Source organism: Homarus americanus, unplaced genomic scaffold (assembly GCF_018991925.1).
Source record: "Homarus americanus isolate GMGI-L3 unplaced genomic scaffold, GMGI_Hamer_2.0 scaffold53233, whole genome shotgun sequence".
NCBI classification, from domain to species: domain Eukaryota; kingdom Metazoa; phylum Arthropoda; class Malacostraca; order Decapoda; family Nephropidae; genus Homarus; species Homarus americanus.
The window spans coordinates 776,839-801,790 of record NW_024751660.1 but is presented as its reverse complement, the minus strand read 5'-3'; the positions used below and the strand labels follow the sequence as shown (position 1 = coordinate 801,790).

At 38.2% G+C, this 24,952-nt stretch overlaps 2 protein-coding genes across 4 annotated transcripts in view; one reads left to right on the top strand and one right to left on the bottom strand.

Annotated features, from left to right (window-relative positions):
- Positions 1 to 5,618: 5,618 nt before the first annotated feature.
- Positions 5,619 to 24,718, bottom strand: LOC121854804. Of its 3 annotated transcripts, none has more exons than XM_042349595.1 (2): positions 24,581 to 24,712; positions 5,619 to 8,829 (listed from the first exon to the last, which is right to left on the bottom strand). In XM_042349595.1, exon 2 carries the CDS (start codon positions 8,787 to 8,789, stop codon positions 7,632 to 7,634), a length of 1,158 nt encoding a protein of 385 aa, XP_042205529.1. In that variant the 5' UTR covers positions 8,790 to 8,829; positions 24,581 to 24,712; the 3' UTR covers positions 5,619 to 7,631. The 3 variants fall into 3 exon arrangements, with proteins under 3 accessions (XP_042205529.1, XP_042205528.1, XP_042205530.1); XM_042349594.1 differs by lacking the exon at positions 5,619 to 8,829 and adding an exon at positions 17,315 to 18,983 and having other exon boundaries at positions 24,581 to 24,718; XM_042349596.1 differs by lacking the exon at positions 5,619 to 8,829 and adding an exon at positions 18,995 to 21,524.
- Positions 17,875 to 24,952, top strand: part of LOC121854802 (protein ANTAGONIST OF LIKE HETEROCHROMATIN PROTEIN 1-like) — a 36,661-nt gene continuing 29,583 nt past the window's right edge. Inside the window, exon 1 of the mRNA XM_042349591.1 lies at positions 17,875 to 17,954. Within this exon, the coding sequence (XP_042205525.1) occupies positions 17,945 to 17,954 (10 nt within the window). The 5' untranslated portion in view covers positions 17,875 to 17,944. The remainder of the gene's footprint in view (positions 17,955 to 24,952) is intronic.

The following is a 24,952-nucleotide window of genomic DNA, read 5'->3' as shown; positions in this document are numbered from 1 at the left end:
GGTTGAATTGGGAGAGTATGGTTAATTCTTTTTGAGGAGCCAATTAGTGTCAGTTTGGTTTAAAGGGTTTTATTATTAATTTATGCTGGATTTGGATTGAGTTTTATAAGATTCTGTTACAGAATAAAATGATTGAATTTGATTGGAAAATATTAACACCGAAAATGCTCTCAGTGTCGAATTGGTCAGGATAACATAATTTAAGTTTAGAAGTGTTAAATTAGATTAAGATGCCATTTATGTTATTGCAATAATTAAATAAGGTTGGAAGAATAAATCATTGTAATTTGGATTCTAATGACATTATTTAATAAGGTGTGAATTTTTTGAACTTGAAATTAGTACATTCAATTTATGGATTGAGGTTGAGTTAAGATGGAATTTATTGATAAAATTTTAGATTTGGAAATACTTAAATCGAAAACATTTAAATTCCATACTGTGTAGAACAATATAGCCTGGGCCACACACTCGCCTACTCCTAAAAAAAATGGTAGTGCAGTTTTCATGTGCGTGTGAAAAACGTTGAAAAAAAACGTTTTTTTTCTGGTTTGTGCATATATGTGCGTTTTACTGGTTCCTTATGTTCGTGTATGTTAATGGGTTTGTTTGTTTGTTTGCTGTGTCGAGTGCCCGTACGTATGCTTTTGTGTGTATTTGAATGTATATTTTAGTGTATATGTGTGTGTGTATTTCTCTTGCCTCAAAACAAAATAAAAACACCAGAGAAACCCCTCTTTTAAGAATCCAAGCGATGACTGGCTCGAGTGTTGCCAGGGAATGGATACATTTTACAAGGTAGCTTTTTCTGTCATTTGTTTACTTGCCGGCTGGTTTCATGAGGCAGGTGTCGCTACTGTCACGAACACCTCATATTATTGTCACCATATCTGTTTCCTTCAGTTCACATTATCCCAAAAGTTTATTTCACCTTGACATTAACCACCCTAACGCTACCTTAACCTCTCCAGATACAGTTAGAGTTCAATCATCAGGTGAAATAAAATGATGACTAATCTTTATAGGTTAATTTTCATCTCCCTCTGGCGTCTGGAAAAATATTGCCACACCATTATTGTTGTCATGCTCCGTGCTTTTCTTACCTGACCTCTCATGTCCTACACATTTGCGCACCCAAGGGGTGGGCCCATGGAGCCCGGGCCCCCCATTAAACCCACGGTTCCTTAACCGTCCGTGGTCAGATGCTGGAATCCTACATGTCACCCCCTGGTCAGGCAAAAGTGAAATTTTTCTGCCTAATGGGTCCCATTTGGTCTGAAAATGAAGGAAATAAACCTCAATTTGCTTGTAATTGCCAATTTAAAGCTCCGGCGCGCGCCCAAGTTGCCAAGGCAGGCCTCTGAGATGACGGCACGCTGATTTCCTTACCACAGTGGTGTGGGGTTTCGAGATGTGGTCTCACACTCAGGATGGGTTGGAGAAAGGAAAATCACAATGCGCTCTGTATATATATTGTATTGGATGTACAGTCACCCAAAAAAGTCCTGTCGCGAACCACGATTCAGACTCGTGAACCCGAAGCAGTAGACACTGATACATTATTCTGCCCATAAATGCTTCGGATTCAAGACTCTGAATCTTGGGGCTTCATGGTTCGCGACAGGACTTTTTTGGGTGACTGTACAGTGCAGCTTGGTGCTGGGAAGTTGCAGCGTGGTTACAAGCGTGGAAATTAAGAAATAAATAAAGATTTTAAGCTAAAAGGAGAAAAAAATTGTAGAATATAAAGAAGGGGAAAACTATAAGGGAAAGCAAGAAAGGCGAGGAAGAAGGATAAAAAACAAGAAATTTAAGGAGAGATGGAGGAAATAAGACAAAGAACATCTCAAACTGCCAGAAATAATGTAGCCAGACTCAGTGGGCTAGCGGGTGTGAGTCTAAGGTGGAGTGGAGTTCCTCGACCACAGCCCACCTGTTACATCACCCTACCTCCACTAACCCATCACTGTACCGTTACCTTCCCGCCCGTGTTGCTGACTGGTGTGCATGGTTATGGGATAAACTTTCCTGAGTACACTTGAAACTTATAGATGTTATTATTTTTTTTATTCGTAGAAGCTGATGTGATATAATACTGTACATTGATCCTGGGTAGTGTACAAGGTGTTTACCATTAAAATGTATATTGCAATGATCCCACGTGGTTTTTGGGAGTCATGAATGGCCAATCTCCACAATGCCTGTATTATTTTTCGAGAAATTAATCAATAAAATCAAATTCTATGCCATTATATTAATTGGATTATACGATCTGTTCGTTATTTACAATTTCTAAAGGATTTATTTTCAAGTTGGCATCCCAGATAAGTAGGACACGTTTACCTGTGTTACCTGGGACACAGAGAGGAGAACCCTACAGTTATAATGTTGGGGGGAGGGGGCACTACCACTATATGGGAGAGGACCACTGTACCACTGTATGGGAGAGGACCACTGTACCACTGTATGGGAGGGGGCACTACCACTATATGGGAGAGGACCACTGTACCACTGTATGGGAGAGGATCACTGTACCACTGTATGGGAGAGGACCACTGTACCACTGTATGGGAGGGGGCACTACCACTATATGGGAGAGGACCACTGTACCACTGTATGGGAGAGGATCACTGTACCACTATGGGAGAGGATCACTGTACCACTGTATGGGAGGGGCACTACCACTATATGGGAGAGGACCACTGTACCACTGTGTGGGAGAGGATCACTGTACCACTGTATGGGAGGGGCACTACCACTATATGGGAGAGGACCACTGTACCACTATATGGGAGAGGGTCACTGTACCACTGTATGGGAGGGCACTACCACTATATGGGAGAGGACCACTGTACCACTGTATGGGAGGGGCACTACTATATGGCAGAGGACCACTGTACCACTGTATGGAAGAGGACCACTGTACCACTATATGGGAGAGGATCACTGTACCACTGTATGGGAGAGGATCACTGTACCACTATATGGGAGAGGATCACTGTACCACTGTATGGGAGGGGGCACTACCACTATATGGGAGAGGACCACTGTACCACTGTATGGGACAGTATCACTGTACCACTGTATGGGAGGGGGCACTACCACTATATGGCAGAGGACCACTGTACCACTGTATGGGAGAGGATCACTGTACCACTATATGGGAGAGGATCACTGTACCACTGTATGGGAGGGGGCACTACCACTATATGGGAGAGGACCACTGTACCACTATATGAGAGGACCACTGTACCACTATATGGGAGAGGATCACTGTACCACTATATGGGAGAGGACCACTGTACCACTATATGGGAGAGGACCACTGTACCACTATATGGGAGAGGACCACTGTACCACTACATGGGAGAGGACCACTGTACCACTGTATGGGAGAGGATCACTGTACCACTATATGGGAGAGGATCACTGTACCACTGTATGGGAGGGGGCACTACCACTATATGGGAGAGGACCACTGTACCACTATATGGGAGAGGACCACTGTACCACTGTATGGGACAGGATCACTGTACCACTGTATGGGAGAGGACCACTGTACCACTGTATGGGAGAGGACCACTGTACCACTGTATGGGACAGGATCACTGTACCACTGTATGGGAGAGGACCACTGTACCACTGTATGGGAGAGGACCACTGTATGGGGAGGGGCCACTGTACACTACCACTATATGGGAGAGGACCACTGTACACTATATGGGACCACTGTACCACTATATGGGAGAGGACCACTGTATGGGAGGGGGCACTACCACTGTATGGGAGAGGATCACTGTACCACTATATGGGAGAGGATCACTGTACCACTGTATGGGAGGGGGCACTACCACTATATGGGAGAGGACCACTGTACCACTGTATGGGAGAGGATCACTGTACCACTGTATGGGAGGGGGCACTACCACTATATGGGAGAGGACCACTGTACCACTATATGGGAGAGGACCACTGTACCACTGTATGGGAGGGGGCACTACCACTATATGGGAGAGGATCACTGTACCACTGTATGAGAGAGGATCACTGTACCACTGTATGGGAGGGGGCACTACCACTATATGGGACAGGATCAATGTACCACTGTATGGGACAGGATCACTGTACCACTATATGGGACAGGATCAATGTACCACTATATGGGACAGGATCACTGTACCACTATATGAGACAGGATCAATGTACCACTATATGGGACAGGATCAATGTACCACTATATGGGACAGGATCACTGTACCACTATATGGGACAGGATCACTGTACCACTATATGGGACAGGATCACTGTACCACTATATGGGACAGGATCACTGTACCACTGTATGGGACAGGATCACTATACCAAATATATGGTACATGATCACCACTCAGTAAAACTTATAGAGGTACACAATAGAGTTGGAAGAGTATTTCCTACCCTTCTTACACCATCTATCAAGAGGTATTTGTTACAATGGCCACCATCTCTCTCAAATCATTACAGTGTCGTCAAGTCAGTTTGGAACAAAGCTGCTGTGCTACTCTCTCAACACTATCTTGGGTTCTTCTCACACAAATTGCAATCAACTCCACAACAAAATCAAGAGAATACCACCTTGAACAGAATGCAACATTACTGTTCCATTCCAACCATTATGACATTCATCAATAATTCGTAATGTTTTGTATATTCACTCCACTTTTTCCTGTTTGTACTGAATTTGTATTAGAAGCATCATTCAACCACACCTCTACATTTTTCTCTTTCTAGTGTATGTCTGTTCTGTATAAGCTACGATAACTAATTTTAGGTGAAATACGCTGGGGTGGTTAGAATGTCAAAAGGACCTCGGTGCGTACAGTATTTTGACAATGAAGTGAAGTTTTTGGGCCGTGAGACTGGTGCCTACACTATGATACCTCAATTACTAAAGGATTAGAATGCCTGCAACTGCCTAGCTTATGTTATGGATGGGCAAGGGGTGACCTAATTGAAATTTATAAACATTGATCTCAGAGAGCACTATTCAGTTGAGTGTCCATTCCTGGAGCTGGCAGATGCTCACCCCACAAAGGGTCACAGCTCAAGGTTGAAGAAGCCACAAGTCCAGAAAATTGCTAGGGCAAACTTTCAGAGTGAGAATTGTGAACGCTTGGAACAATCTGCCAGTGTTTTGTGACGGCACCGAGTGTGGGCTCTTTCTAGACAGACTTGACCAAAACTGGCACAGTTTCAGACACATTCAGTAGCAAGTGCAAACCCAATACATGTGAACAGTGCGTAACAGAGACATGACTGACCACCCAGGCGGCTAACAGGCCGACCAGTGGCAAAGAGGATAAAAGTTAACCTGAGACTGTGACCTCTAGTGGGGCGGGGTATCTGCCTGTTGCACGATGATGTCATTGTGCAACAGCAACATAGTAAGTACTGTACTGAGAAAAAAAGTGTTCTCCAAAAGCATCATTACTCATTATTGTTCAGGCTAATCTTTGTAAAACATTACTGTACTGTACCTTAATAATTTCAAAATTATTATTGAATCACGCTCTGTGCCCCATACCTTTTTCATTCAGTATAACCATCAAATGAGAGACTTAGGGTAAATATGTACAGTATTTTAAAAGACAATATTTAATCTCAAACAAAACTATGGGTACATCTTGCAATATACAGATATATATTCAGTAAAAGCATTATACAAGTTTACAATTACAGTTGTTTGGTTATATGGAGTGATGAATACTTCAAGAGGATGAAATAGACAGGATTGTGTCTGATTACATTTTAGAAATATAAGCTGGAATGGTAAAACAACTTGGACTTCAAACTTGGGTGCCTCCAGGTGTGCTAAGTATTGTTTTCTTCAGCATCACAAGCTCAGACACATACTCATCTAATTCTTTTTAAAAATAATACAAATAAACAACAATAATGTAAGGTATAAAAATCTGTAGGAAACTATTTTATTTACATTAACTGTGCATGGAATTCTTTTCTACATACACAGCCACTACAAGTGAGACTCAACATTCTTAAAACACAGTGACTATGTACGTAATCAGTAATACTGTTTTACCTCAATACAATACAATACAGTACTATACTGTATATATACTGTACTAACATTGGACCCATGTAGAACAAACTCACCGGGAATAATAGAATGATGAAACAAGCCACTTGCTCCCTTCCCCTGACAATTACATAAATTAACAATAAACAAAAATTATACATAAGACATTGCTAATCCACTGAAAATTTTTACTGACTGTTACTCTGAAGTTCCATTGCACTTTCAGGTGATTGATTTCAAATGAACTGGCCACCAAGAACTACAGATTGAGTGGTTTACTCCGATTCTTTGTGGCTTGATGAGAGGCACACACTCTGATTCACAGATGGCCTTGGCAACTGAGAACTTGGTTGGATGGTCATAGTTTTAAACTGATCTTCAGCTCTTTGGAACAAAAAGTGTCATGTCCCCCTTATTTGAGGCAGATGGTACAGGGAAAAGTTAAGGGTGGTTGCTAATACTGTAATGAAGCCATTAAGCACAGAAAACTAATTTTGCTAAACCAGTACTTACTTTATCCCTTTTGCCACTGATCAGCTTGTTAGCCACTTGGGCTTCACATATCAAGCAATAATTATAGGTAATATATAGGGTGTAACAACTGAATGGGGACAATGTTCACCTTCTGTCCTGAAGTTGGTGGGTTGTGCCTGCTTCCATTTAAGCTGTGCATTGATACCTAATTTTACAACTGCAAAAGTGAAGTCAGTCAAGTGCAGTGCAAGACACACTGCCTCCTTGTGTACTGAAGACTTAATATTCGGTATGTTACACCCACACTGCCTCCAATGGGTCATGTCCTATGGGATCCATATTTACATTAATAATGACAAAAGTATTCTGTTACTTTAACAAATCTCCACCTAATAAATACCGGTTATATAAGTTTATGGAAATCCACTATGACCATCCAGTAAAGTCAAGATGAATATTGTACAGTTCTCATCTAGCACATTAGGACTTCATCTTGCATTATAATAGATGAATATTGTACAGTTCTCATCTAGCACATTAGGACTTCATCTTGCATTACAGTATAATAGATGAATATTGTACAGTACTCATCTAGCACATTAGGACTTCATCTTGTATTATAAATTTTTTGGGGTAATGTTTCATCAAAATCTTTCCACAGTAAAGCACAGTATATGTCATGACATACACTCAACCATCATTACACTGTACTGTACTGTGTACTCATGAGTAAAAATACAAATCAAATGAATAAAAGAAATGGTACAGTACTATACTGTATTGTACTTATTTAATCAAGTGTATAAAATATCCACCATTAAGAAAATATTTAGCTGTAGTACTGTAGTGTGTATGCAAATTGTTTATTTATTAAGTCATACCTTTTAAAAATACAGGAACAATATATTTTGACTAACAATTGCCTGGTTCTGACATGTTTACTTATATTCATTCTCCTCAGAAACCCATCACAATTTTGCAGTCCATTTATTAAACTACCTTCATGATTTTCACACTAAGTAATGTTATAAAAATGTAAGTTTTCACTATACAGTACACTACAGTATACAGTAAAGTATTATTAAATATTTTCTTGACTTGCATATTTTTCCAGAAATCTTTTGAAAAAGCCATTCTTTTCTAAAAAGCTCATGGCTCCAAATAATCTGTATTCTGAGATGTTGTCACCATTGAGGAAGTCATGGATGCTGACTGCCAGGAACATAAAGCCATACATCCACATGTTCTCCACATTGGCCAGCAACTGTTCAAAGGTTACATCAGGAGTCACTCCACCAGCTGTAACAACCTTAGAGAAAGTTTGCCAGTAACTTTCTAGGAGTTGTTCCAGGTTCTCTGATAGAAGTTTAGGATCACTGCTCATATAAAGCATAGACATGATGTCAATAACTGGATTGTCAATGCGACAAAACTGCCAATCAATTATGCTGGCTAAACTTTCATCGTCGGAGTATAAGAGTTGGCCGGCCCACATGTCTCCGTGAACGATTGTGTTTATTAGAGGAAATTTCCGAGAGGTGGAGCGGATCTGTTTAGTTAACGGAATAAAGGCCCTGAAGCTGTCGCCCATAGAAGATCCATCGTACTTTTCAGCTAGAGTGTTCAAATTGGGTAAGAAGAACTGATCATAAAATTCAGTGTTAAACTCAGCTGCCAAAGTTGATAGTGAGCTATCTTGGCCGTGCTGGTGTATGTAGATGACTCCTGCAGCATGAATCACTGCAACAGCCTGGAGTGCAGTCTTGGTTTGTGCAAAGTTGCTGCCATCTTTCACAATCACACACTTATATTTGTCCACGTTCAGATCACTCAAAACAATAGTTATGGCATCCTCTGTGTAACCAGCATAATAAAGTTCAGGAATAGGAAGAACTATCCCATTTTTTTTACATATATCCTGAAAATGTGGACTATTGGCAAACTGGTAAAACTCAACTTCACGTTTTGCTAAACCTCCATTTGATAAAAAACTTCTCAGGTCAGCCTCCTGAGGCAGAAACTTAAACACCAGTTGAGTTTCTACTGCTTCACTGCCTTCAACTGTATATTTTACCTTCACAAAGGCAATTTCACTCAAGAACCCCTCACGCCTATTAGGTAAAGTTGATGCCCAAGAATGAACTTCAACTGTGTTTCCAAACTTCTGTGTGAGCATCGTCTCAAGCCACTGTTGGTCTATCTCCTTATCATTCCTCAGGGGCTGTATGCTTGTGGCCATTTTCTGGAAGTTGATGATCCACAAATTTGTACTCAAAGTTCTGAAAGAAAATTAATACTGAGCTGCATCCTCACATTACAATGGTTTCTTTAATGTACTGAGTCTTTTTTGTAAATGAATTCTAAAATGAATGCAAATGTATGAAAGTAAAATTATAAGAGAATTCTCTAGATTCATGAGTTGGATATATTGTGAAGGCAGTCCCTGATGTATGAAGATTGTTTTCCTTTGTTTCACTTTTTTTTTTTTGCAACATCAGGAAATGTTGAGGTGCTCACACAGACATCTCAGGACTTCTCGTTCAGGTCAGTTTATAAAACATTGAAACTAAAAACAACATACTGTATTAAGAGAAGTTAATTTAGCTAAAAATAAAATACATGCAGTGAGTTAGATATCACAGCTCACAGAGTCGTTACGTGAAGAAGTACAGTAGCAAGATGCTGACTCAAGATATTTTCACTGGGAAAACTGATGTGTTTAGTATCCCAGAGTTTGATCTGATGTCAATGGAAAGAATTAAATGTTAAACGGACAAGTTTAGCTTTCCTTCTTCAGATAAAACTATATACAAAATTAAAGAACCAAACAGACTGTGAAGAACTACAGAAAGATCTCTATGAGCTTCAACTTAAGTTCTTGGGTCATTGTGAGAAGAAAGTGAATCAGGCAATGAAACTAGTAGGTCTTATAAGAAGGTCGTTTACATGGTATCTGGATGGTCCGTTGCTCATCACAATCTTCAAGAATGAGGTGCTTCCCCGTCAGGCGAGGTATGGTAGAGACTGTCAATTGACTGAAAATGTCCAAAGGAGGACCACCAGACTGGTGCCTGCTCTGCTGAACCTCGGCTACCCAGAGAGATTAGAACGCCTGCAACTGCCTAGCTTATACAGTTCTACAGACGGGCAAGGGGAGACCTAATTGAAATTTATAAATATCTCTGAAGGTACTACTGGGTTGAATGTACATACCTGGAGCTGGTGGACGCCCGCCCCACGAGGGGTCACAGCTCAAGGTTGAAGAAGCCACAAGTCCAGAAAACAGTAAGGGACAAACTTAATCTAACACTGGAGCAGGTTCCGATATATTCAGGAGCCAGTTCATGCCCAGTACTTGCCAACAGTGTATAACAGACGTGACCAAGTAATAAAGCACGGAGTGGACTTGAGGGTAGACTCACATTTTTAATAAATTTGTTTCTGATTATTTGTGAGAGTATTTTCCCATTATTATTTATTAGTATGTGTTTTGTGTGAGTGTTTCTGTGTGTCTACACTCACACTCTAATATATACAATACAGTAAGTCCTCGTTTAACATTGTTTCAGTACTACGTCGCAACTCTTTTGATACCAATAATTTATTAAACGCCCCGACGACTCAATTTAACGTCGTTTTTGAGTCGTCACGGACTACTTTTACAGAGCATCACCCTCTCTTGGCTTGGCGCACTACCTCTTACTAGTAGAACGTCACAGCGTCCCCAAGCGATGCCAAGCCAGTCTCTGTTACGCTTCCACATCATTCGTGTGTGCTCAAGTGTTTTTGCTTTAAATACTGTACTCTAACCATTCGAATTGGCTTCCAAGTGCCCATCAAGTGCTACTGATGCTAGTGTTGTGAAGAAGCAATGTAAGACCATTAGCCTTGCTACGAAAATGGAGGTTTAAAACTGGGAGGAGAAGCCACCCTCCTCCTCCGCTCCACTACCCACCACACACTCGCTCCACCACTTCGGTCCATCAGTGAGTACAATACAAAAAAATATATATATATACCTGTATATATATATATACTGTATACTATTTTCTCTATAAATGCCATTGAATTTCTGTATGTAATGTATTTCATGGGGCAAAGGGAGTCTCAGGAATGTAACTCCCATATTTTATCTATTACTTATGGGGAAAATTGATCCCCTTAACGTTGTTTCGTATAGCGTCGCTTTTTCAGGAACGTAACCTTAACGTGAAGCGAGGACTTACTGTACAGGTAAAATAAATAATTGTTCGTAACGCGCATAACTCTCGCCAATACGTCAAGGGTTCGAGCCTTGGCCCGGACACACATGAGAAGGGTGTTATCCAGTGTGACCCTCACTACCAAACACTACAGGTTTCCTCCTGTACTAACAATGGATAAAACCGCCCAAACGGCTAGTAAGTTGATAAGTGCCGAATGTGATATAAAAAAAACAAAAACCAAACACATAAAGGGAATATACATTTCTTTGTACTGTATACAAATAATGTATTGTGTCCATTGCTCTTGATATTCTGACCAAGAATGAAAGGGACACCGTGTCTCTTAAAAACAGATAGTGTAAATGAGAACATGGAATCTGTTTATCAAAAAAATTAAATAATGACATGAAGTGTAATGATACCTTCTACTGGACTGTATTTATTGTCTACCAAGTAGAGAGCAAACATTTATATTTTTCTAATACAGTGATCCCTCGGTTAACGAGCGCCTCGGTTAACGAGATTTCGGTTACCTTCCATAAGATTCTTAACTTCGGTTAACGGGCAATCCCTCGATTAACAAGCTTTTTACGAGCCGACTTCAACATGTTTTCGCTTGCATTTGGCGGTCCACCAGCTGTAGTATTAGTCCGCCAATACAGTAATCGGTTTTAGGGCTTAAATTCCTTACTATTTTAGTAAATATCAAGAAGTTTATACTATTCAATAATTTTAAAAGTTTTATATTAAATTTTTTAGTCATTTTAACAATTATAGAACATAACTGAAGGTAAGGAAACTAGTTTCATGCGCGCCATCCAGCCTGGCAACACACCAAACAGGGGCCAGTCTCTGTCTTTTCACTGGAGGTAACATCTTGCTTGAGACTCTCTTCAACTAAAAACTTTTTTTCTGTGTTTACAAGCAAATTATTGGTCATTTTGAAATTTATTTTACATATTGATAATATATAATGCAGTGCAGTGTTGATTTAAAGAAAATAATCTTGAATTACACCAAGAGAACTAAAATTTTATGGGTGAAATGGCGCCATTGAGTGACTTCTCTTCCACCCCAATGCCTTCTCTTCTCCCTTCTTCTCCACCCACATTCTAATTCCCATCATCATCATCCAGGAACCTTCTACATACACACCTCAAAGTAAGTGTACTTTTCTACCTTTTTTGTTGAAAATAGGCAATTTACGGTGAGCTGGAACCAATTACCCAAAAACCCATTGAAACAATGGTTTCGGTTAACGAGCAACCTGCTGGAACAGATTGTGCTCGTTAACCGAGGGACCACTGTAACTGTAAAGCAAACATTTCTCTTTATTTTTATTTGTTTGCAGTACATTCAGAACTTATTTAAATTTTCTCAAATTTACTTTAGGAAATTTATGATACAGTAAACTCAGCTGCCCTACAGTATGATGTGCTTCAAAATAATACAGTACATTATGTATCACATGGCAGTACTGTAGTCTTCTCAGAGTTCGTGACTTCAGTGTTTTTATTTTATTTATCATTGTCACCACTTATCAGCTTACTAGCCATTCGGGCGGTTGGTCCTTAAACATTACTGATACTGTAGTGTACATACAGTACTTTGAGGTAACTGATGACATTTTAACACAGTGGAAGGGTGAAAGAAAACTTACTACCTGTACTATAAAAAACACAAATATGTGTTCTCTCCCTCACAGGTATTTGTCAACTGCTATTCCTTCACCACACTCATGTAAATTGTCAATGTCTAATTTCACTTTTAAATGGCAATTTTTTTGCTGTTTCTTGATATAGTACTGTATATGGTGTGCTTAGCAAAGAACTGGCAAATCTTTTAGCACTGTACATGCATATAAGACTCTACATAATGGCTGCTCTGGCAGCAGATTATCACCACCTTCTGTGTTGCATAAAATAAAACATACAATACAGTACTGTAGAGTGAACATATACCTTTGCTCATGTAGAAGGTTCTCGCTGATTGGTCCTCAGGTGGAAGTAATTTGTGCATTGAGGATTAATTTTTTCTTATGATAACCTTGCAAAAATCTAAATACAGTATATTGCAGTAATCGACAACTTTGGTCATACAAATCAAATTCCAATAGATCAAAACTGTGATGGCTCAATTTACAATACACAATGAAGATTGTACTGTACAGGGGGTCCCTGACTTACGAACACCTGCCAATACGAGAGAGGTCCCATAAAGTTAAACTTTAATTATTTTTTTATGGGGACTAGCTCACCCAGGCACATCAGACAACACATTATGCTTTCAATATCTTTCCAGGCAATACTATTTCCTTGTTTGACAGCTGCCAACTACAAGTACACCACCGATTTTACGGCACCTTTGGTTTCTGAGCCTTGCCGGACCATCTGTTTTGCCGGATTAACAGAGGTCATATATAATAATTAAGCAATACACCTCTGACCCACTAGCTATACACCTCCCGGTATCATTAAATGAAATACAGGCTGTATAAATGATGCAGATTTATTAATTACTTACAAAGAATGTTGCAAAACTGCCGCTCCCAGAGTGGCAATTTGTAGAGTTTCACAAATACTGAAGATTTAATTACAAAGGTCTGGAAGCAGGGGGCTGTCAGGGTTGCTGTCTGTTTCATCTTGGACTTGTGGTGTTAAATATGTCCAAAATAAGCTGAGAATTACACAAAATCAAGGAGCTGTCACCAGTAACTGCAGAGTAAACAAACAAAGTGATCGCAGTTAACACGTAAAGCCATCTGTGGGCAGTCCAGTAAACTAATCTGGAGATCGCAGGAATTTTGTCCGGATTAAAAAAGGTGCCGGACCATCCAGTGCCGGAAAATTGGTGGTGTACCTGTACCTACTAACCTTAGCTGACGACATATTTTTAAATTTCATTTACTGTATTTATTTCATTCTATTTCTTCTTTTCTCTTAAATTAAGTGATTTTAGATGTACAGTCTCTCCTCGACTTATGACGGGGTTCTGTCCCGTCTACCAAGTCATAAGTCGAATTGGTCGTAAGTCGAAAAGGCGAAAATAACTCATAGAAATTCTAAAATGGGTGTCTCTTTTTCTTCTCAGCACCACGAGAACTCTCACTTTTACGTTTGCCAGCCATTTTAAAGGGAATTACAAATTAAAATTTTGTCAGCTCACAGCGCGATCACTAATGTCGGGACTCGAAAATACGTAATGTGAAAAATATTTTATAAGACCATGGCAGTCGTATGTCCAGGTTGTCGTAAGTCGAGGAGAGACTGTATCTAAGGACTTAGGCTATGATGTAGTGGGATTTTTAAACATTGTTCTGTAAGTACAGTATGCACATAGGGTATGTGTTTCAACTTAAGTACATTTTTTACTTAAGAATGTCTGTAGAAATGGAACTCGAACATAAACTTGAGGACTGCCTGTACTGTACTGTACTTATATTACTGTATATGCAGAAGAAACCTCACAGACTAAGAACTGGATCACACAGAAAAATTTTCTTTGTTAACATTGGGTGAGAAGTGCTGGTGTGGCAGAAGCAAATACAGATACTGTAAGTCAATAATGAAACTGATGTAAAATCATGCATCACTAGAGTCACTGCAAATAACTAAACCAGGATCAAAGTTTATTAAAAAAAAAGTTTCAAAAATATCTACAGTCACGTCCAAAGTCCGCTCCCTCCCAAACTGAAGCAGTCTTGACCCAAATGAGATAAAACAGCACAACTGCACCAGATACTGTAGCAGTCAGGGTAGTAAGTCAATTTGGATATTCATTCCCATGACTCAGTTTCACCACAGGAAGCAAACTTTTGTCCACGACTGTACAATACTATACAGTAATCCTTGCCTCAGAATACAAACAGCCCCCTGGATGAGGTAGCCTCTGCCAGAAAGTGTTCAGGCAGGAGCTCTTATTGGTCATTCATAGAATGATCAATTAGGCATAAACACAACAGTAATAAAAAGTTTAAAAATAGTATGACGATATTATGGGAATATTGATGTAAAAAAATAAAACAATAAATCATTCAGAATATTGTACTGTTCATGAATTTCTTCAAGTACAGAGAAATACCAAACTGTACAGGACAGTACAAGAAATACAGTACTGTACTGTAGCTATAACAGTAAAATACCCACAACAGTACAGTACAATACATTAAAATAAAAGTACAAGTATGATAACTACGACTGTACAATATTGCTATTTAGAAATATGAATAAAAATAATATAAATAATTGAGACTTCATTGAGAACTTACTACAGGTACTGCATGCATAAAACACCAATACTGTACCTGTACTGAACAGTCAGGGACAAAAGTTGGCTCCTCGTGGTGAAACTGAGTTACAGGAATGAGTCTCTGAACTGACTTACCCTGACTGTTTCATCTCGTTTGTGGTTGATGCTGCTTTATTTTGGCCGGGAGCAAACTTTTGACCCCGACTGTACAGTACCTGCATTACTTTAAGTGATCTTTTTGCAATTAACAATAAAATTATTACTTCTGTACAAAAAATTATGTTAACTACTGTATACTCGAAACTATACTGTACAGTACAACAAAAATATTAATGATCAAAGGATTTGATATTCACATGCGTCAAATTCTAATTTAGCATTAAGTTTAAAAATATCATAGTACTGTACGAGTACAGTATAGTATAGATATAGTGCAATGATGTTCCCACACTAGCAAGCAAATTATCACGCATCTCAATACTGTGTAGTAAAGTACAGTACAGCACAGTATCTGTCAACCGAAAATCTTGTTCATGAAATAATCCATTTTATAGAAGATTTGAGAATTTATAAATATGAAATAGAAAAATATAGAATAATTTTCTTATATTTAGCTGTCCACATATTACATGTGAGTATCGGGTAAATGGAGAAAATTGGACTGGCTGGGTGACTGTGTGGTGATGTGAGTAATGAACTTATTTGTCTTGACATGAGTGAAGAGTATGTTATATAGTGACTGTAGAAGAATGATGATAAACAAAGTTTATTGTACACTTAATAACATTAACAACGTTAGAGAACAATGAAGTAAGTTAGTGTACAGAAACTAATAATATAACCAAACTGACACAAGTACAGTACTAGAGATTATTACAGGTTGACAACCCTTTATCTTAAATTCCAAAAACCGAAAAACTCTAAAAACCAAAAGTTATTTTGTGGGTCATTTTTTTTTCCTTTTCTTTTTAAACAGGGATTAACCCACCCGGGCATAAATTACTGACTCACATCGGGGCCTGGTGGGCGAAAATGTAATAGTAATAATAATTATAATACAGTGACCCCTCGTTTAACGAACACCTCGGTTAACGTAATTTCGATTAACGAACTGCTTTCCATAAGGATCTTCAATTCGGTTAACGAAAAAAAATTCGGTTAACGAAGTTCTTACGAACCGACCTCAACATGTTTTGACTTGCACTGACCGGGCAACCAGCTTTAGTATCAGTCCGCCAATACATTAATCGGTTCTAGGGCTTAAATTCCTTACTATTTTAAAAAATATCAAGAAGTTTATACTATTCAATAATTTTAAAGGTTTAATATTAAATTTTTTAGTCATTTTAACAATTATTGAACATAATTGAAGGTAAAGTGACTAGTTTAATGAGCGGCATCCAGCCTCTTAACACAGCAAACAGGAGTTAGTCTCTCTCTCTGTTTTCACTGGAGGTAACATCTTGCTTGAGACTCTCTTCAACTAAACGCTTTTTTTCTGTGTTTCCACGCAAATTATTGGTCATTTTGAAATATATTTTACATATTGACAATATATAATGCAGTGCAGTGTTGATTTAAAGAAAATAATCTTGAATTACACCAAGAGAGCTAAAATTTTATGGCTGAAATGGCACCATGGGGTGACTTCTCTTCCACCCCAATGCTTTCTCTTCTTCCTTCTCCTCCACCCCCATTCTAAATCCCATCATCATCATCCAGGAGCCTTCTACATACACACCTCAAAGTAAGTGAACTTTTCTACCATTTTTGTTGAATTTAGGAAATTTTCGGTGAGCTGGAACCAATTACCCAAAAACCCATTGAAACAATGGTTTCGGTTAACGAACTTTTCAGTTAACGAACGACCTTCTGGAACGGATTGAGTTCGTTAAAGGAGGGGTCACTGTAATAATAATTATTCATAGTTAATGAAATTTTTAATTAAAATACTGTACACCAAAATAAAATAATAATAATAACAATAATAATAATAATAATAGCAATAATAAAATATAATAATACAATTAATAATAATAACAATAATACTATAATAAAATAATAATAACAATAATAAAGAAATACAAGAACGAAAAAAAAGATCAAAAGTGAGAAATGCGACCTAGACCTATGAATTATTATTACAGTATTATTATTATTATTATTATTATTATTATTATTATTATTATTATTATTATTATTATTATTATTATTATTATAATATCCCCCAGGCCCCGATGTGGGTCAGTGATCTATGCCCGGGTGGGCTAAAAAAAAAAAATAAATAAATAAATAAATAAAAAAAATCTGAAAACTGAAAAATTCCTAAATCCAAAATGCCTCTGGCCCCAAGGATTTCGGATAAGGGATTGTCAACCTGTACAAGCTTTCCTTAGGCAAGTGTTTATGATAGTACTGTATCCAGTTTATGTAATTATCTGTACTGTACTGTACTGTACAGTACTGTACTGTACTGTACTGTACAGTACTGTACTATATTATACAGTACTGTACTACTATGGAACCTTCTTGGTCCCAAAATTTTCATCAGACAGATACAATACTATAAAGTGTTCACAATACATTCATTGTTCATAAAATATAAAACAAAATATGTGTTGAATTTTCTGTTGACACAGTTCAACATCTACTGTGCTGTACAATTTTGTTATTGCCAAAACGTTTCCCTTGTATTGTATATAGAATTTTCTAAAGGCACCGTGAAGGTTCTTTTCTGATGGAGCATCAAACTTTCAAGGTTTCATCCTTCCTTGCAGCTTAACTCCTGTATAAGCTTTGTAAACACCCCTCTATCTTCTAAGAATTGAACTGCTGCTTTTAATCTTTTCTCGGTTATATTTCCAGCAGGGAGGAAGGCATGAATGCTACAACCTAGATTCACAAACCCAGATATCCAGAGTTCCTCTGCATTAGCCATCAGATGGTCAAAGGTAAAGTCAACCTTCATTTTATTATCCTCCAGAGCTCTGGTTAATGTGTACCAGTAATCACTCAATATCTCCTCTAAATGATGTGCTACCATGTAAATATCACTGCTCATAAAAAACATGGACATTATATCACAAACTGGATTACCAATGTTGCAAAACTGCCAATCTATAATGATGGCTTTACTTTCATCATCAGAAAATAAAAGTTGACCAGCCCAGAAATCGCCATGTAAAATCGTATTGAACAGAGGATACCTGAGTGGGTAGTCATGAAGAGCTTTAGTTAGAGGCATAAGAGCCCTGAATGTATCAGCAGTGGGCGTACCTTCATACATACTTGCTAGAGTTTGAAGATTGGGGATGAAATCCTCATCAAGGCTGTCTACGTCAACTGTCTCAGTGATAGCATCAAGGTGTTTTTTACAAGAACCATGCTTTAAATACACATACCCAAAGGCATGTACAAGAGCAATGGCCTTTACAGCTGCCTTAGTCTGGATAATTGTGCTGCCTTCCTTTACAATTACTGTCTTGTAGTGATCCACACTTACATCCTGCATTACAATGGTCATGCAATCTTCTGCATAGCTGGCAAAATAACATTCAGGAACTGGCAAGACTATTCCACTCCTTTGACAGATCTCACCGCATTCTGGACTGTTGAGTAACTTATAGAATGCTACTTCACGTTTAACAATGCCCGATTTCAAAACAAATTTCCTACTTTCAAAATCCTGTGGAAGAAATTTGAATACAAGTTTCTTTTCTGTCTCTTTTACACTTTGGTTTGCATAAATAACTTTTACATAAGCAATTTCACTTAAAAATCCTTCCCGGCTACTTGGTAATACACAATGCCACGATAGGACTGTAACTGGAGACCCGTGCTTATGCAAGAGCAAGTTCTCCAGCCACTGTTTGTTTAATTGTTTCTCACTGTGTAGTGGCTCCAATAATAAAGTGCCGGCCATTCTCCTTGAGATATGTTTTACTGGTGTTATAATGCCTCAATAATGATTCATTCACAGTCTGCAAAAATAAAACCCACCTTTCATAAAAATAAAATTTAAGAATATATTACAGTATATATGCAGTACAAGCACTAAGTAAAACATAAAATCAAAATAAAAACCAAAAGAAATCATATAAAAACTTACACAAAAAATCTTATTGTCAAACAGTACTAAGAAAAATGTGAATTTCTAACCCAAGTGGCATGATGGTGCATTAGGCCAAGCATAATTAATGTTACAACCTAAGAGCAGGATATTGCAGTCTGTCTGTATGTCAGTCAGTTAGTCTGCATATAAAAACCAGACAAAACAAGCATTGTTTTGTTTATTTTCATTAGTACAGTACTGTAATGTGTTTATCAATTAGTTCTCTAAATGAACTTCCTTGCTGACATCTACTTACAAGACTTTAGAATTTTTTTAAATGCCCCAGTCTTATCTAAGAGGGAGATCACTGCTTACAGTCTCCCTTTGCTTATTTTAGAGGAAGCCAGCAGATCTCATAACCCTGCTGACTTGAACATACAGTACAGTATAACCAAGCATGTGCATGTTCCCATATTCTTAACTCCATTTTGATTCAAGGATCTGTAATAAATGGGTTAATGCCCTACAGGAAAATCTTCTTCCTCTAAAATTATTTTTCGACTACACCCTCCTTTACAAAGCACAAAAAGCATGTTAAACACAAGGGTCTATGGTTCCCTGTTACTACAACACTGAATGAAAATACACTGTAATTCATAACTCCCAAAAAATGGAGGGAAAACATACTATTACAGCAGTTCCACATCTTGTGATCCTTCATTCACAAACAAATTCATGGAATTTTTATTCTATTAAGTCAGAATTATTATATTCACACAACACTTGGTATCATTACCATCTCATCTGTAAGAGGAGATGGGGAAATATTATTTATTTTGTGGTTTACTCATTCTACCCATACCCAGTACAGTACAGTACGTTCAGTAATGTTGTCCTGCTCCCACACCTATGTTGGGATATTAACATCACTGGTGACGAGTGCATGGGTTAACCATTAAACCTTACAACTGTTTACTGTTATCAGGCACTGTAAATTTTTTCCTAAGAAGAGCCTTACAGGAACTACAGGGTACTCTTTATTACCCTGTATATAAGAAATAAACTACTTCTAGAGCAAATCTATATCATATTTCACCAAAAATAAATTAAAAGTTAGTAAAGAGACAATACAATACAATACTGTTGAATTGTTGTAGTGCCTTACTTATACAGTATAGTACTATACTGTACTCAAAAGCCTTATATAGTACAGTAATCATTTTGTGCCTTCCTGTTTACTATGACTCAATGCAATAACTAGCGACAAGACAGCAAAAACTTAGCAAATGCTTCTTTTTCCTCCAAAAATGAGACAATAGCTTGTACTCTCCCAACAGTGATCTTGGAGTTTTCCACCAAGACTGACAAACTTGCTGACATAAACATAAAACCATACATCCACATGTCTTCTAAATTCCTTACTAAATCTTCAAATGAAATACCACTTGAAACTCCATTTTGCTTCAGAGCTCTCTCAAAATTATCCCAATAGAATTCTAATGTTTCAATCAAGTGTTCATTATACACAGAGGGATGGCTACTCATGAGCAGTAGTGTTAAGATATCACAAACTGGGTTTCCAACTTTGGCAAATTGCCAGTCAAATATAGAAGCTAGTTGGTCGTCATCAGAAAACATAACATTGCCAGTCCACAGATCGCCATGTATCAGTGTATCAACAAATGGATATTTATCAGACCAATTAACTAGGTCTGCTGAATGTGGAATAAGCGATTTTAAAGTATTGGCTGTAGTCGTTCCATCATAAAGTTTTACTTGTAAATCAATACCAGTTTTAACCAGTTCATCCAAAAAACTGGGGTCCCATGAAAAATCTACATAAAGTTTACCGTGACTCTGTATGGCAGCAATACCTGATGCATGAATTATAGCTAAAGGCTTCAGAGTACTTTTTATCTGATTCAAATAATTTCCCTCAGCAGGAGTTGATAACTTGTACCCATCAGTGTTTAGATCATGCATAACAATAGTCAACAAACTTTCCTTTATACCTGCCAAATATACATATGGAACTGGATTAATTAAACCACATTTAAAAAAAAAAGCTCTGACATCCTCAGAGCCAGCATATTTGTAAAATGCCACCTCCCTCTTACCCAGATTGCCATTCATCATTATCTCAACCAACTTCTTATCTTGTGGGTTAAACTTAATTACAAGATCTCTCTCTTCAGTACAACCTTCAGAGGCCGTATAAGATACTTTAACAAAACATATTTCACTGAGGAACCCATTCCTACGATCTGGTGATTTCACTGTCCAGGACTGAACCTTAACAGCACCTTTCTGGCTATGGCTTAACACCTTCTCTAGCCAATCCTGGTTAATCTCCTTTTGTGATAGCAGTGGTGATGGTGAAAATGATTCCTCCATTTTGATTCCTTTATATGGATGTACAAATCTACAGTACAGTACTGTACTTTCTTGTTTACTGGGTGTAGTTCAATGCCTGAAAAAAATTCTATCTCAGATTTTCCTTGTAATGTCAAATAAAGTACTGTACTGCACTGTACGGGCAGGATTATTATAAAATTAAAAGTAAGCAAGAATCAATTTATTGCAATCAATTTTTAGGTGAATAAGTCTGTCTGTTATTTTACATGGGAAGTTCTACAGCAGCACTAATCATTACTTCAATAATTTTTATTGTTCCTTTAATACTAGGTCAATAAACCAAATCGGTTATAGGAAATCAGGTCAAAGTTCAAATTAATGTGAATGAAGAGAGGGCCTGCACTTACAAAAAGTTTGATAAAATGGTATGACAAAAAAAGTATTTCTTCTTTCCTGCATATGTGGTAAATAGTGGAACAGTTAAGAAGCCTTGTAGGAAGTGATATAAATACATAAAAGTACTGTACATTCCATACATTAAATAAATTACAGTATATTTGCTACAAATATCCATTACTTCACTGAAGAAAGAGTGCACAGAAAGAGATTTCATTGAGTGAAGTATGGTACAAAATCCTATTCTATGTCTGATGGGGAGATATAAGCAACCTGTGAGATGCATTTTCTTAAAACACCTGCCAGAGCTTACCTTACATACAGTACTATAAAACCTCCTCACACGTTAATGACAGTACAGTATACACTATACAGAGGGACTAGGTAGGATTAAGGTTAGCTGCAACCTGCCAAAGATTGTTGTGACGGCTCCGAGTGTGAGCTCTTTCAAGACAAGGCTCGACCAACATTGGAGCAGGTTGAGATACATTCAGGAGCCAGTGCATGCCTTGTACTTGCCAACAGTGTGTAACAAGAGACGAGCCCGACCATCCAAGTGGCTAATGAGCCGATCAGTGGCAAAGAAGACAAAAGTAAAAAGCAAGGATCACTTCTTACCCAGTCAAATCATGGGAGATGAATTAGTCCTCTAAGACACAGTTTGACTCAAGGATTTGTGAGGTATAAAATCAGGAGTCAAAATGTCCCAATGTAGATCAGAGACTTTCTACATGACCGCAAGCAGTGTGGTGATTAATGGCACAAAATCATCATGTGCACCTGTCACAAGCGGGGTACCACAGGGCAGTGTATTGGTCCCGCTGCTGTTTGTTTGCTTCATAAATGACATGCCTGACGCTGTACATTCCTTCATACAAATGTTTACAGATGATGCCACGTTATTTCGGAAAATTAAGAACCAAGCGGACTGTGAAGAGCTGTAGTGGGATCGCTGTGAGCTTCAAGAATGGTCAAAGAAATGGTTGCTAAGATTCAATGTCAGGAAGTGTAAGAGGCTGCACCTGGGACGTACCAACGGTAAGGAGGCGTATCATATGTCCCAATGAGACAAAGAAACTGCATTAATTGAGACTGAATGTAAAAAGGACCTAGGTGTGTACGTTGACAATGAGATGAAGTTCCTGGGCCATTGCGAGAAGAAGGTAAATCAGGCAACTAAATTATTAGGTCTTATAAGAAGGTCGTTCAGATATCTAGACGGTCTATCCCTCGCAACGATCTTCAAGAGTGAAGTGCTTCCCCATCTGGAGTATTGTCACCCCGTCTGGTCCCCGAGATATGCAAGGGACTGTCAGTTGATTAAAAATATCCAAAGGAGGGCCACCAGACTGGTGCCTGCACTACCGCACCTCAGCTACCCTGAGAGATTAGAGCGCCTGAAATTGCCTATCTTATACAACAGGCGAGCAAGGGGAGACCTAATTGAGGTGTATAAGTATCTCAAAGGACACTACTGTACTCAGTCGAGTGCCCTTACCTGGATCTGGCAGATGCTCGCCCCACAAGGGGTCACAACTCAAGGTTGAAGAAGCTGCAAGCCCAGAAACTGTGAGGGGTAACTTTTTCGGAGTGAGGGTTGTGAACTCTTGGAACAATCTACCAGAGAGTGTTGTAACGGCACCGAGTGTGAGCTCTTTCAAGACCAGACTTGACCAACACTGGAACGGGGTCAGATACATTTAGGAGCCGGTGCATGCTCAGTACTTGCCAACAGTGAGTAACAGAGACGTGACCTATCGCCCAAGCAGCCAACGAGCCGTATCAGTGGAGAAGAGATAAAAGTAAAATAATTACCCAGTCCATGCCACTTAGACGATTTCCAGGGATTCAGCGAGGTAAACAACAAAAATGGTGCCGGGAGGAGAATTGTGAAGCGGGATAGAGTAAATAAAAAGATTGTCAGGTTCTATGCATTGTCATTTCCATTTCTGTGTTTAATATCATGTTATTAGCATTATATAAAAAATAAATACAAAATAATGAATAGAACCTAATAAAACCTGACCTAACAAACCCAACCAAATACTCCCCATTTTGTCACCAATATCAAATCTGTTCGTCACCACAGTCACTGGTATTAGTGACAAATTGTTAGTTATTATTTTACACGAATAGAAATTACACGTGTATACAGACGACTTGAGAGTCAAGAAGTATTGTATTATTATTATTATACATGAATATTAATTAATGAAGAAAACGATTAAAACATTGGTAAATACAGAACAAAATAATGAAGGTGATTTGGCACAGCGCATAAACCGCCGAGCAGCGAGATGATTGCAGGCATATTAACAATGTTTTTATTTCATATTTTCGTCTTTAATAAATTGTCTTAGTGCTTTTTTTTATTATTTTCTATCCCAAGCAACAGCTATTTTTGTGTATATATTGATGGGAATGAACGCAGTGACGAGACAGGTAAAGCAGTGGTTACGAAACGGGTTAAAAATAGTGGTAACGAAACGGATTGATGATGATATGGGCAGACCCCATCCAACCTATGGGTATGTTAGGTTCTATTAGGTTCTACAGTATGCAGTGTCATTTCCAGTTTTGTGTTTAATATCATGATACTAGTGTGTACAAAAAATTTCAACCAATTCGGACAATTCCTTCTGGTGGCCACCTACACCTTTACCCTCTTTAGTCTTTACTTATGTGAAAATTTACAGAGCCGACCAGCAGCTACAGGAATAAAGTACCAATATGCCTACATATAAGGGTAGTTAATTCACTAATTTTAGAATTTACCTTCACGAGATGGAGAAGACAAGTGTTACAGACAATGGAGAGGTATATGTTATTGATTTACATACAGGCTAAACCATTGACGACCTTGGCTGGATATTAAACTAACAGTAAGTTCAGTAACTGACAGCAGCTATCCTGAAATACAAAAACTCACAACATTAAACAAGAAAAACCTTTAAGCTGAAATTGATGTCCATTTATTGAATTATTTCATGCTAACTAATGTACAGTCTCCTTATTTTCAAACTGAGAAGATGAAACCTCATATTACTAAGAAAATCCTTTAAAATTAAGTTTTTATATCATGAACTTGTTTTCGTATTTTAGAAGTACCACTGGCATTGTGTTTAACATTTATTTAGAGGGATGGGG